The following is a 12,599-nucleotide window of genomic DNA, read 5'->3' as shown; positions in this document are numbered from 1 at the left end:
GTAGTTCTGACCCAGGCCAGATTCCAAAAACAATCCTTTTGGCCTCAGCTAAGCTAAGGTGATCAGCTTAAGTCAGGTTTAAATCCCTCCTGAATTTACTGATGGCTTTGTATTGATGCTGGTAACCACAATTTTCTCTCACGAATCACCATACTAATGCCCAGTGACTTTAACAAGGGGGATTGGGCAGGGGTTAAAAATAGATTAATTTGTTTCTTTCCTTTTTTTTTTTTTATTAAAGATAACTGCAAATAATGACCAATGGACCGATGGTGGAATACCTCTTGCCACCCCAAGGCAAGCTACTTTACAGAAACTTCCCAGGTGTCCGAGAATTTAACTAGCAACAAGCCTGAAAATTTGGTTGCGTATATAGGTACAAAGCTGGTTCATCAAATCCCTATTCTGGCCCTCAACCCAGTGCATTTCAACTAAAGCATCATCTACCTCCTTCTTTACGTTTATCAAACACTTGAATAGGTAATGCCCAGCCACTCCTTGGAGATGGCTCCCTTTTTCAGACACTTGGCTGCTGAACTGCTCAGAAGCCTCTCGGTCATGGGCTCCATTGCCAGAGCCTTTACAATTTTCTGAAGGCGCCATCCCTCCCTTTTCCTCACTCCTTTCATCCTCGACAGGTTCTGGGTTTTCATCCTGGGAAAGCGGATCCTGGTTTGAGGAATGGCCCTCGACAGCGGCGGATTCACTTTCCTGGGCTGCAGGCCCACACAGGGTGCTCTCCTGGGGGCCCTGGGCCAAATCCTGGCTACTGCCGGACTCTCTGGGGGTGGACTTCTTCTCCTCCAAGGCTTGGATGACATCCTCAGGAGCGCGGGGAACTTCTCTCAACTGTCTCACTCGCTCCCGTTTCTTTCTCCTTAAATGAATCCAGGAGTTTTCTATTGCCGTTAGGAAAAGGCTAACCTCTTCCTTTCCACAGGGGACTCGTTTATGCTGGACCTATTTGGAGGAAAGACAGAATTTTATAGGAAATCACTTTTCTCAAAACTTCAAAAAGAAAAAAGATTATTGTAAGAAGTCTTCAATGTGCCTTCAAAGTACCTTCAGATCAGTGAGGATCTTTTCAATCCATGTTGTCACAACTACGATGCCTTCCACTTTTTCAGAGCCCAAAGAGGACGCTTTGAGGGATAATTCTTTCATCACAGACTCCAACACTACAAACGTAATGGGTTTCCTTGACTTCTCTAGTTTTCTTCGCTTACTGGGTGGTGACTGAAAGAAAAAGAAGGCATGAGGGAAGAAGAAGTTACCCCAAATAATCAAATTTCATGTATTATAATGAACTCAGCTAGGGACGTTTCCATGACTTCTACTACCAAATGTAAAGCACGAAAAACGCAAAGACCTTTGCATGTTTACTTTCAATACGTGAAACAGGTTTATCACCTCTCCATTTACAGAAGGAAACTAAGATACAGAGAGGAGATGTAACCAAATCAAGGTCACATAGCTAGTGATTTGCAAAATTAGGATATGAACCCAAAACTCATGTTCTTTCTGCCATACGATGCTGTCCTGTTTCAGGTTATCTGCATATAACACCCTCCAATTACTAAATGTCCTTATGTATGTGTTGTACCCAACACATGCCTGTACAATTATTCATCTTATAGCAACTCAAGGGCCCTGGGGGCTCTGTGTTTTATCAAGAACTGCATGGGGGTGTCAGGGTGGCAGTTGGTAGAGCATGTGACTCTTGGTCTCAGGGCTGTGAGTTCAAGACCCACATTAGGTACAAAGCTTACTTAAAAAATTAAAATTAATTAAAAAGTAAGAACTGCACGGTTTAAAACTGCCTCGTTGTAGTCTAAGTTTATACTTGTTGAGGCTTGAAGGAAAGCAGCCAGTTAGCCACAGCCTATGAGATCACATGTGAGGAATGACCAGGGCCAACTAGGATCACATGGGCAGAGAAGAAGGCCTGCTGCATCTCAGCTAATGTTGGGACCAAAACAATGGCTAGCCAAGCGCTGCCTCTCTGTTAGAAGAAGAGATGCCAGTAGTGATGAGAACAGTGGATTTGAAAGCTAGTTCCACAGAATTCAAGACTATCATCTTTCTCTCTACTTCAAGCTTTAAATGCGAATTATACTCTACCCACTAGAGGGACTCAAGTTCCATTTTAAAAACTAAATGACATTACTGAATTTAAAATTTGTTTCTTTAAATACTTAATAAAATTTTTAAATGACTCTTAGCTTAGGCCAGGTATATTATGAACACTTTAAGAGAGACTTCCACCTGTTCACAAAATCTATCAAAACGTTACAAAATTAAGATAATTCTAAGGGTCAGGGTCAAAGTGAGCAGGTGCAGATTATAAAGAGAAAGGCTCATAAAGAGAAAACATTTTAGTCAGGTTTGAAGACCTCTTCCTGCAAAAAGCAGTCGCCGATAGCTGTGCTGCCTGCCGTTAACTGCAACGGTGACGGCGCACACGGTGTCGGGCCTGCTCGCCGGGTGAGGCCTCCTGAGAGCTAACCGGCACCTCCGTCTCCCACCTGCCCACACACCGGAACAGCCAGAAAACGTCCAGATCGTATTTCTAAGCAACAATCTATATTTTCCGTTTACACCAGAGAGTAAAAAACAAAAAGCAAAAACCCCCAGGAAATTAGAGAACACTAAAAAACAAGCTTAGAAGGACCAAAAACAAAGGATATGTATGTGGGTAAGAACCTACTTTTGAACAACAAATCATGGACTCCAAGCTCTAAATCTGAACTTGTTCAATTAATGTTTCAGACAAGACAAATTCATATTGATATTAACACAGTAGTATTGTTATCACTCAATCACCAGCCTAAGAAACGTTTTTACAGTCTACTGAGATCTAACAGTTTTCACTAAGGAGCTTAAAATATGACTAGCAAGCTGGGGAAGAAGATAGTGGCGTGTAGGAGGGGAATGGGAGACAAGAACCAGGTTCCCCATTCCACTTCCTATACGAGGCTGTTACTATGGACAGGGCACCGAAACAGGATCACCGCTGACAGCCCACCCAGCACACCAAAGGTCACCGAGAAATATACCTAAAAAGGACAGTGCCTCTATCTCTTCTGACAGAGATGGTAATCCTTTGTGTTTACAAATTTCAACCAGCAAAGTGAAGATTTTGCTGTTTCTCGACTGGTCATGCTGGAGCTGACCTACAATACTCTTTCTCCAAGAGACAGAATAGACTCATCATCATTTCTAGAAATTAAAGGAGAGAAATGTGTCCTCATCAAACCTAACAAGAACTCTAAGAAGGATCCACTTTCCAAGTTTCAAGGGAATCAGAAGTAACAAAATAGACAATTTATCACCCTATTACCCAGGATGAAAATGAAAACTTCTGCATCTCATTACCTTGCGTTCTGGCCCCAGTTTCCCATATAAAATAACAACTGATAAATCTGGTATTTCTGAATATTCTTAGTAAACTACTTTAGTACACACATACACATACAGAGTCCTCCCAAGACCATTTCAGTTTTACTCTATTATCGAAACTAGGCACTCAAGAAGACAGATAATTTATATGCCAGAAATTCTCAAGTTTTTAAATGATTAAAGTTTAATATAAGCTTGGCTCAAAGCAATCATTTCTTTCTCCCTCTTGTTTGGACTGAAACCCCCTCCCCTTTTCTTTAAGTTTAGTTTTGAGAAAACAAGTGTGAGTGGGGGAGGGGAGGAGAGAAAATCTGGAAGCTGGCTTCACTCTAACAGCAGAGAGCCTGATGTGGGGCTTGAACCCATAAACTGTGAGATCATGACCTGAGCAAGCTGCTCAACTGACTGAGGCACCCAGGGGCCCCTGAAATTTTTTTTTAATGTTTTATTTAGAGCACCTGGGTGGCTCAGTCGGTTGAGCATTCCAACTTCAGCTCAGGTCATGATCTCACGGTTCATCGGTTCAAGCCCCACGTCGGGCTCTGGGATGACCAGTAGCTCAGAGCTGGAGCCTGCTTCGGATTCTGTGTCTCTTTCTCTCTCTGCCCTTCCCCTGTGCACGCTCTGTCTCTGTCTCTCAAAAATAAATAAATGTAAAAAAAAAGTTTTATTTATTTTTGAGAGAGAGCATACGTAAAAGTTGGGGAAGGGTGGAGGAAGGGACAGAGGATTCAAAGTGGGCTCTGAGCTGACAGCAACGAGTCCAATCACTGAGGCTCAAATCATGAACATGAGATCGTGACCTGAGCTGAAGTCGGATGCTCAACTGACTGAGCCACCCAGGCGCCCCTGTACTGAAATTTCTTAGTAGGCAGGGCTAGAGTAAAACACAGGAGCAGGCATTGAGAAATTAGTAACTAAATTCAACCCCACAGGTCCCCAGTAGCAGGTAATCTTATACCCTGTCACAACACTAGGAAATAGAAGCTGTTTTCCCCCAACTGAGGTAACTTGTTGCAAATATGTGTATAATCTCAAACAACAAATATATTTTTTAATGTTTTATTTTTTTTTTTGAGAGAGAGAGAGAGAGACAGCATGAGTAGGGGAGGGTCAGAGAGAGAGGGAGACACAGAATCTGAAGACAGGCTCCAGGCCCCGAACTGTCAGCACAGAGCCTGATGTGGGGCTCGAACCCACAAACCGTGAGATCATGACCTGAGCCAAAGCCTGACACTCAACTGACTGAGCCACCCAGGCGCCCCAAACCACAAATATTTTCAACAAAGGGTGCCACACTCAAACTGTCATCATCCATCTAGTTCAAGCAGGCAAAGTAACATCAATAATTCAACATTTTAAAGTGTAAAACAAAATCATTATTTGCAATGGCTTTTTCAGTTCAATATAAAGAACTGCATGGCGAATTTACAACTAATTTTGGATTAGAAAATATACTACTATATTCCCTAGCTGAAAATCAGGACAATGTGAAAGAAGTTTCAAACTGCAGGAGGATACTAGTTTTGTATCTTCTGAATCACAAGGATTTAATGAATAACAATCAACACAAGGAGGGGCCTCGAGTGTCATTTTGTTGCATCGTTAAGAAAACCTTAGATTGAAAACATAAATTGAAAAAGTTCTTTTTTTCTTTTTAATGTTTATTATTTATTTTTGAGAGACCGAGACTGAGCCAGACTGAGCCTGAGCGGTCACGGGCAGAGACCATGTTCCTCTGGAGACACAGAATCTGAAGCAGGCTCCAGGCTCTGAGCTGTCAGCACAGAGCCCTACTCAGGGCTCAAACCCATGAACCATGAGATCATTACCTGAGCCGAAGAAGTCAGACACTTAACCAAATGAGCCACCCAGGCTCCCCTGAACAAAATCAGTTCTTAAATTAAAATTTTAAAATACACTTCACGTAGCATGGCTGTCAATAAATTTCTTAAATCCTCACTCTTAACTTTTATTTCTAGATCTCAGAGGTGCATCAGTCAAGAGACTTTCAAAATGAGGTGTAACTTGACACAAACCTACGGAGCATCTGCTGTGCTGCCAAATCTGTGTTGCTAACTATGGCTGAGGCAAAAACTGTTGAAGAAGCCACAGGCTACAGGAAACCATTCAGGTCTCCCTAGTATCAGCAGGAAAAGAAGGTAGTCACTCACTAGAGATCTGCTGAGCATGTAGCCACAGCCTCCTTGTTTGACAATGCAGGCTTCAGAAGGGTCTTAAGGGGAAAGGAGTGCTCTTGCTTATGGCCACTGCAGGGGAGTCTCTGCTGTTCCGCTGCGCTCTGAATGGCTGCTGCCCCAGGTCCTCCAGAACCAAGCAGAATGCCTGTGAGCTATTATTCTGCACAGACTACCATTATTTGGAGAAAGAGAGCCAAGGGGCCAACTCGGACGCCTGACCAGAATACAGACAGAGGTGTGCTGGGAAGGCCGGCCAGCCCACCTCACCAGCTCTGCCTTAATGTGTATCAGCTCTGCTGCCATGAAGTGGCCTGGATATTTTGTTGTCCAAGGGTGTAGCTTTCCTAGTAACAGTTCAGTGGGCATTTCTATTGCTACCTTAATCTGACAGGTCACCATTTAAAATGTCTTCAAATTGAGGCGCCCAGCTGGCTGAGTCAGTAGAACATGTGACTCTTTTAAAAAATAGTTTTACTTTTAAGTAATTTCTACCCCCACTGTGGGGCTCAAACTCATGAACCCAAGATCGAGAGTCACATGCTGTACCAACTGAGCCAACCAGGTATCCCGAAAAGGAGTGGTTTTAACCCTACATGTATATTTCCTTATTTGACAAAAACAAACAATGGAAGGATAAATTTTAAAACTGTGTAAATAACAACCCATGCAGCAGTGAAGATGTTTCAAAGCCATAAGAAAAGCTAGATTACTGACTATATATATACACACACACACACACGAGAGATCTGATTTTGAAATAATGTATTTTTCACAATTACAAAATTAAATACCACACAAGGAATCCCTAAGAAATGAAACAAATGTATGAAAGGACTTGGTGGCATAAACCCACAAAGAGGAAACATTCCAAATGACTTTAAAATCCATCATGAGACAGTCCCCAAGGACAAAAGAAATGGAAAAAAAAAAGGACAAAACAGTTATTTTTACAAATCATTTTGTTGGTGATAATGTTAATTTTGAGACTGTTGTGGTGAATTCTAAGTCAAAACAAATGAGTAATTATGTTAGCATGGTTGAAGACCAGCCTGACTTTTTAGAGCCCCCAATTCCCTCATCTAGCAAGTGGGCACAATTCTTCACTTGTCAAGTTTAAATAAAATGATACAACATGTGTGATGCAGTCACATAACAACCCCTCTATGAAGCCAGCTCTGGCTAGACAGCTGGAATCCCTCCCATTTCGGGAGCTCCCTCACTCCCAAAAAGTCGTCCGGCACGGACTCAGATATAATTCTGCAGTAATGCTCTGCGTGCGTTTCACTCCCACAGAACCAGTCATCATAAGAACAGAAGACGGTGTCTTTCTTTCTTTGGTGTCATCACAATGAAGACCATACTTAATAAGATAAGTAACTAAGGAGAGGGTCCTTAGCTCTGGTTTAGCTCAAAAGCTCAGTTCCTTAATTATCTCATCTGTTTTACAGCCTGCTGCATAGCCAGGTACGGTGCTGGTTTTCAAGCCATTTAACAGAAAAACCTTTGAAGAAATAAAGGCAATACTAATATTGATGTAATCAGATCATTTCTGGGTAAAATGAGAGCAAAGCCCAAAGTCCCAACCTGACATCCGCCCCAGCTGCCATCTCCCTGTAGCACCCTCCACAGAATGCCTAACCTATCCAGAACGAGTCTGAAAACCTTGCAGTGGTAAAGAGAGCACTGCCAGGAGACTGTGACACTAACAAGGCAACCTGATAAATCTGACCCCTCCGTCCCTCTGCTCTCCAAAAGTCTGCTAGCTTTACTCCCTAGACAGGAAAGTCCCCAGGCTTAAAAGAAATCTCTTGAATGCAAAGGGATAATTCTTTTTAAAACCAGAGTTCCAGGACAATGCTCAAACTAAGAGTACACAACTTACTGGGGCCACACTATTTTTCCTTCTTGTTTTAACAAGTGTGAAACTTCTGAATGCAAAGCAAAGCTAAAATAACATCGTGAGCAATGAGAGGAGAACCTGGGACAAAGAGGCGCTCTGAGAGGCCTGTGGGATCTGTGAAGAACAGTCCCCACGGTGTGCTTCCTTACATACATCATCAGTCAGGGATGACTGTACAAAAATTCTATCAACACTAGGATTTATCCTTTTGTTGCTAAAATAAATCCAGACAAGAGCAATGGACTTAGTATAGGCACTTGAATCAGTTTTTTTTTTTTTTTTTTTTTTTTTAGCATTCAGCACCAACAGCTACGAGTAAGTGGGCCTGAGATAAGTGAAAATAGAAGTTGCCATAGTAACTTGCACATTTACCCTAAAAAGGCAGGAGTGGGGGTGGGGTGGGGAAGTAGGTCAATATTTCTACTTAACTAGCTCTAGTCCTTGGCTTCCTCTCCTCATTGAAAGCAGCATCCTCCTAGCTACCCACCCCAGTAGAAGCATAAGGGAGAAAGTCAGGTGAACATTTCAAAATGCAAGAGGTGGGGAGAGGTCCGAGTAGCGGAAAGGAGAACCAAGAGGACGGCCCACGGAAAACCTCAGTGCCCTGGGACTACCCCTGGGAAAGCAGCTGCTGATCGAGGGCACCAGTGCTAAGAAACTGTTGCTGGGTTACTGCAAATCAGAAACTGCCATCTTCCCTGTAGCGGTGTAAGTGCGCCTAACGGAACACTTGGGAACGCGTTATTAACAGCTCTGGGTTGAGGAAAGTGGTGGGGAGGGATGAGTACTCTGGCATGGGAGAACCCGAGGCCCTTTGCAAGAGGCATTCTTTCATGGCTGAAACTATGAATAGGGCTCAAGGATGGCCTGCAAGACCAGGAAGGAGAAGGTTCCTTTTCAAAATAAGCTGATTCTGCTAACAGAGAAACACAGTGCCCTTTGATATTTTCATCTGAGACAGCTACTAATCCAAGAGGGCAAAGGGGACTCTGGGCTCTGAGATGGCATGGAATGTGCCAGAGCCCATTAAAAGCTTTTCTACCTGTGGTGCCAACAAATGTGGGAAGCAGGTTAAAGGGAAATCATTAGGAAACAGACACAGTTCTACTTTCCTGCCACTGTTACTATCTGCACAGGGATAATAACCCAGTGTCTGGGCAGGGGTAACCTAGGGCATTACTAATAGTTTTAACCATTTGGTGTGAAAGCCCCAACATTCTAGAAAATGACAGAAAGGATAATCTGTCAGGGAGGTAAGCAAACAAACAAACAAAAAACCCAGAACTATCTTTTTAAATAGTGAACATCTTGGGGCGTCTGGGTGGCTCAGCATCTGACTTCAGCTCAAGTCATGATCGCATGGTTTGTGAGTTTGAGCCCCACATCGGGCTCTGTGCTGACAGCTCAGAGCCTGGAGCCTGCCTCGGATTCTCTGTCTTCCTCTTTCTCTGTCCCTCCCCCACTCATGCTTGCACATGCACACCCTCTCTCTTTCTCTCAAACATAAACATTAGAAGATAAATAAATAAAAATAAACAGTGCACATTTCAGGGGTGCCTAGGTGGCTCAGTCAGTTAAGCATCTGACTTATTTCTCTGAGCAGCTCGGAGTCTGCTTGGGATTCTCTCTCTCCTCTCTTTGCCCCTCCTCTGCTTATGCATACATTCTCTCCCTCTAAATAAATAAATAGGGGCGCCTGGGTGGCTCAGTCGGTTAAGCCTCCAACTTCGCCTCAGGTCAGATCTCACGTTCGTGGGTTCGAGCCCCACGTCAGGCTCTGTGCTGACAACTAGCTCAGAGCCTGGAGCCTGCTTCCAGTTCTGTGACTCCTTCTCTCTCTGACCCTCCTCCTCTCATGCTCTGTCTCTCTCTGTATCAAAAATAAATAAAACATTAAAAAAATAAATAAATAAACTTAAAAAAATAAATTGGGGCTCCTGGGTGGTTCAGTCTCTTAAGTGTCCAACTCTTGGTTTCAGCTCAGTCATGATCTCATGGTTCAGGAGTTCAAGCCCTGCATTGGGCTCTGAGCAGAGAGCACAGAGCCTGCTTGGGATTCTCTCTCTCTCTCTCTCTCTCTCTGCCCCTCCTCCACTCGTGCATACCTTCTTTCTCTCAAAATAAACTTAAAAACCAAAAAACAGTGAACATTTCAAACACTAACTTCTAGTCTCCCTACACAGCATTGTACAGAGGGAAGCACACGCTTCCACAGGATAGGACATTCAAACTTAAGTGGGACATTTATTTCAACCCAGCAGCACACCCAGTAGCAGAATACAGGAAGGACAGGCTTAGTTTCAAGACTGAGCCCATGTAATCAGAAACATCTGCAAATTGTCCTCTTGTACTTCTGCACATATGTCTACTCCTCTATCCTGGGAGAGAAGGGGAAGAGGCTCACAGACACAGCAACATTTAAGACTTGAAAGACCAACGGGCGCCTGGGTGGCTCAGTCAGTAAAGTATCCGACTTCGACTCAGGTCATGATATCGCGGTTCATGGGTTTGAGCCCCGCGTTGGTCTCTGTGCTGACAGCTCAGAGCCTGGAGCCTGCTTTGGATTCTGTGTCTCCTTCTCTCTCTGACCCTCCCCTGCTCACGCTGTCTCCCTCTCTCTCAAAAATAAATAGAAACATTAAAAAATATTTTTTTTAAAGACTTGAAAGACCAAGAGCAACCAAGACTTTGGGAAAGGAGCACCCAAAACAAGCCTATTGTATGGACAGGGGATCAGAGAGATGAAGAACTAGTTACTAGGCCTCCATTATTACTATGGGAAGACGGAGCACAGTGCCCAGCAATGTGTGCATAAACTTAAGATGGTAGGCTCCAGGAGACAAGGCCAATCACTCTTGAAAAGGAAATGTTAGAACAAACATGCTCTTCTATTACCGCCTCTCAGTACAGCCCAGAAAAATTATTCAGTCTAACCAGTTCAAAAGTATTTTTCCATTACATATAATAACACAGAGGACAGAGAAATTTGTGGAACAAATCATTCTTTAAAACATTCTAGTCCAGAAAATGTTCAAGCTTAAGCATATGCAAAGTAGAAAGAATAGGATAATGATCTATCACTTGGCTTCAAAACTGATCAATATTCTAGTGGTAATCTTAAAGCTAAGACTGAACCCTTTACTGGAATGATCCCTAAGTGTTACATATCAAAAGCCTGCAACCAAAAATGGTAATTTCTGCATTTACCAATAACCCTAGGAGACAGCTACTCTATGAAAGCACATCAACAATAAAGAAAAATAAACAGACTTTAATTTCAATTCTTAAGGAATATCCAACAGAATTAATTATACCTGCTAGGTGTTTCTACAGGTTATATGATGTGGATTTTTAATTTCCAAAAGGTGCATTTCTAATTCATTTGTATTGCTAAGCAAGAATTATGGTGTGGCATAAACCCACAGAGAAAGGCTGCGTGGTCACCACAGTCTACCTGTGCCTTGTTTCACAACACTTCCCATTCTGACATAAGCATCTGGGGCAAACTTCAGGGAAACAAGACAGTACAGATTTATTTATGACCTACCCACCCACCAAGTGCTGGCATTTGGAGAAGCTATAACCAAGTCTCTACTTACTGGCACTGTAACATCATCATAAAAACTCCAAGCTAAAGCCCATCTCATTGTCCGGCCTTGACAGAATTCAGTGTAGGTAACTTTAGGAACCTGAAACCAAGAAACATGTCATCCCATCAAATTGAAGTAATTCTACCAATGTTTTGGCTCCTGCTTCATGATAATTATGTGTTGGTCTTTCTTTTTATCAGTTAAGAAACACTACTATCCCCAGACAGTTATGCACAGTTGTCTAATAATCACTGAATAAATTATCTCTCAACAAATTTGTGGGTTTTTCCCTCTCCTAGAACCCTAGAGAGAATTTACAGTTCTGACTTGTAAGTCCAAATATACAAAACACCTAAAATAACACAGCTCCTTCAGAAAACCACAGGTAAATGATTCACATGTTTCTGTTTTGTTTTGTTATCTTTTCTTCCTTTCTTTTTGAGGGAAAGAAAGCCACCAAAGCCTGGCTAGATACAGCCATGTAGTCTCCCTTCTATCTGTCGGGTTTTATGGGAAAAAAATGAAATCACTTTATAGCTGTTACAATTTTAACAAAGAAAAGGTGTGACAGGGAAAACAGGATGAGTACGATGTCAGAGAGAAACCAGAAATGAGAAACCTGGGTTTCTGCCACCGACTACACATCTGACCCCTTCTCTGAAAAATCACCTGGCTCATGCTTCCTTGTGACAAAAATATCATAAACTGGGAGAGAAGTCAGGGGGCAGTGTTCATCTCCTAACTGCTTTTCAAAACAGAAGCAAGGATCTGAACTCATGTGGACTGTACCTAAAGGGAACCATGCTTGACTGAAGACCATTCTAGTTACAGCTGATCGCTGAGAACTAGACACGTGACTCAGAACAAGCCCCTTAACTACGCAGCCTTAACTTTCTGTAATTACAAAGGAATCCGATGTGGGGTCGGTGGCAGGTGGCACCAGGTTTTTTCATTTACAGTAGCTCTCGGAGACTGTTATCATCCTGTTCTCCCTATCTTTTCTCTGTTATAATTGTCAAAGGAGGCCTTTTACAAATAACTTATAAAAAGCCTCTTTTAGCCCCAGAATTACAAAATTCAAAAATAAACAAACAAAAAAACCCAAATTTAGAGTTTTAAAGTATAAAGGGAAATTCTACACTCCTAACTGCCATCACAAGTAGACACACCAGAGCGGCAGTGAGAAAGCCTCACCCCTTGTATGCGAAGCTCTTCCTTTAGAGGAGCCAGGCTGCACTTTTTCCCCAGCATACAGCTGTACCACCTGGGGAGGGAAATCAGAGAAGTAAGACACTGCTTCATGTGCTTACATATTTAATTTTTCTCAAGTGAACAAAATGAGAACAGAAGCAAAAAATTCTAAGTTACAAGTGACAATAACATGAATTGTATATAATGTATTTAGACAAAGAACAACTTAACAAATGAAAACAAGCCCAAAGTAAATTAAAAATACAAAAACCCACTTGGCCTCTCCAAAAACCACTTTTAACAGATGTTAAAATACCA

General features: G+C 42.5%; 1 protein-coding gene across 3 annotated transcripts in view; it reads right to left on the bottom strand.

Annotated features, from left to right (window-relative positions):
- Positions 1-6: 6 nt before the first annotated feature.
- Positions 7-12,599, bottom strand: part of METTL16 (methyltransferase like 16) — a 57,597-nt gene continuing 45,004 nt past the window's right edge. For all 3 annotated transcript variants that reach the window (XM_029928718.1, XM_029928720.1, XM_029928719.1), the window contains 4 exons: positions 12,285-12,354; positions 11,100-11,189; positions 1,063-1,236; positions 7-960 (listed from right to left, as the gene is read on the bottom strand). In XM_029928718.1, coding sequence (XP_029784578.1) covers positions 337-960; positions 1,063-1,236; positions 11,100-11,189; positions 12,285-12,354 — 958 coding nt within the window. In that variant the 3' untranslated portion in view covers positions 7-336. The remainder of the gene's footprint in view (positions 961-1,062; positions 1,237-11,099; positions 11,190-12,284; positions 12,355-12,599) is intronic.

Source organism: Suricata suricatta, chromosome 17 (assembly GCF_006229205.1).
Source record: "Suricata suricatta isolate VVHF042 chromosome 17, meerkat_22Aug2017_6uvM2_HiC, whole genome shotgun sequence".
NCBI classification, from domain to species: domain Eukaryota; kingdom Metazoa; phylum Chordata; class Mammalia; order Carnivora; family Herpestidae; genus Suricata; species Suricata suricatta.
This window is presented reverse-complemented; position numbering and strand designations above follow the sequence as displayed.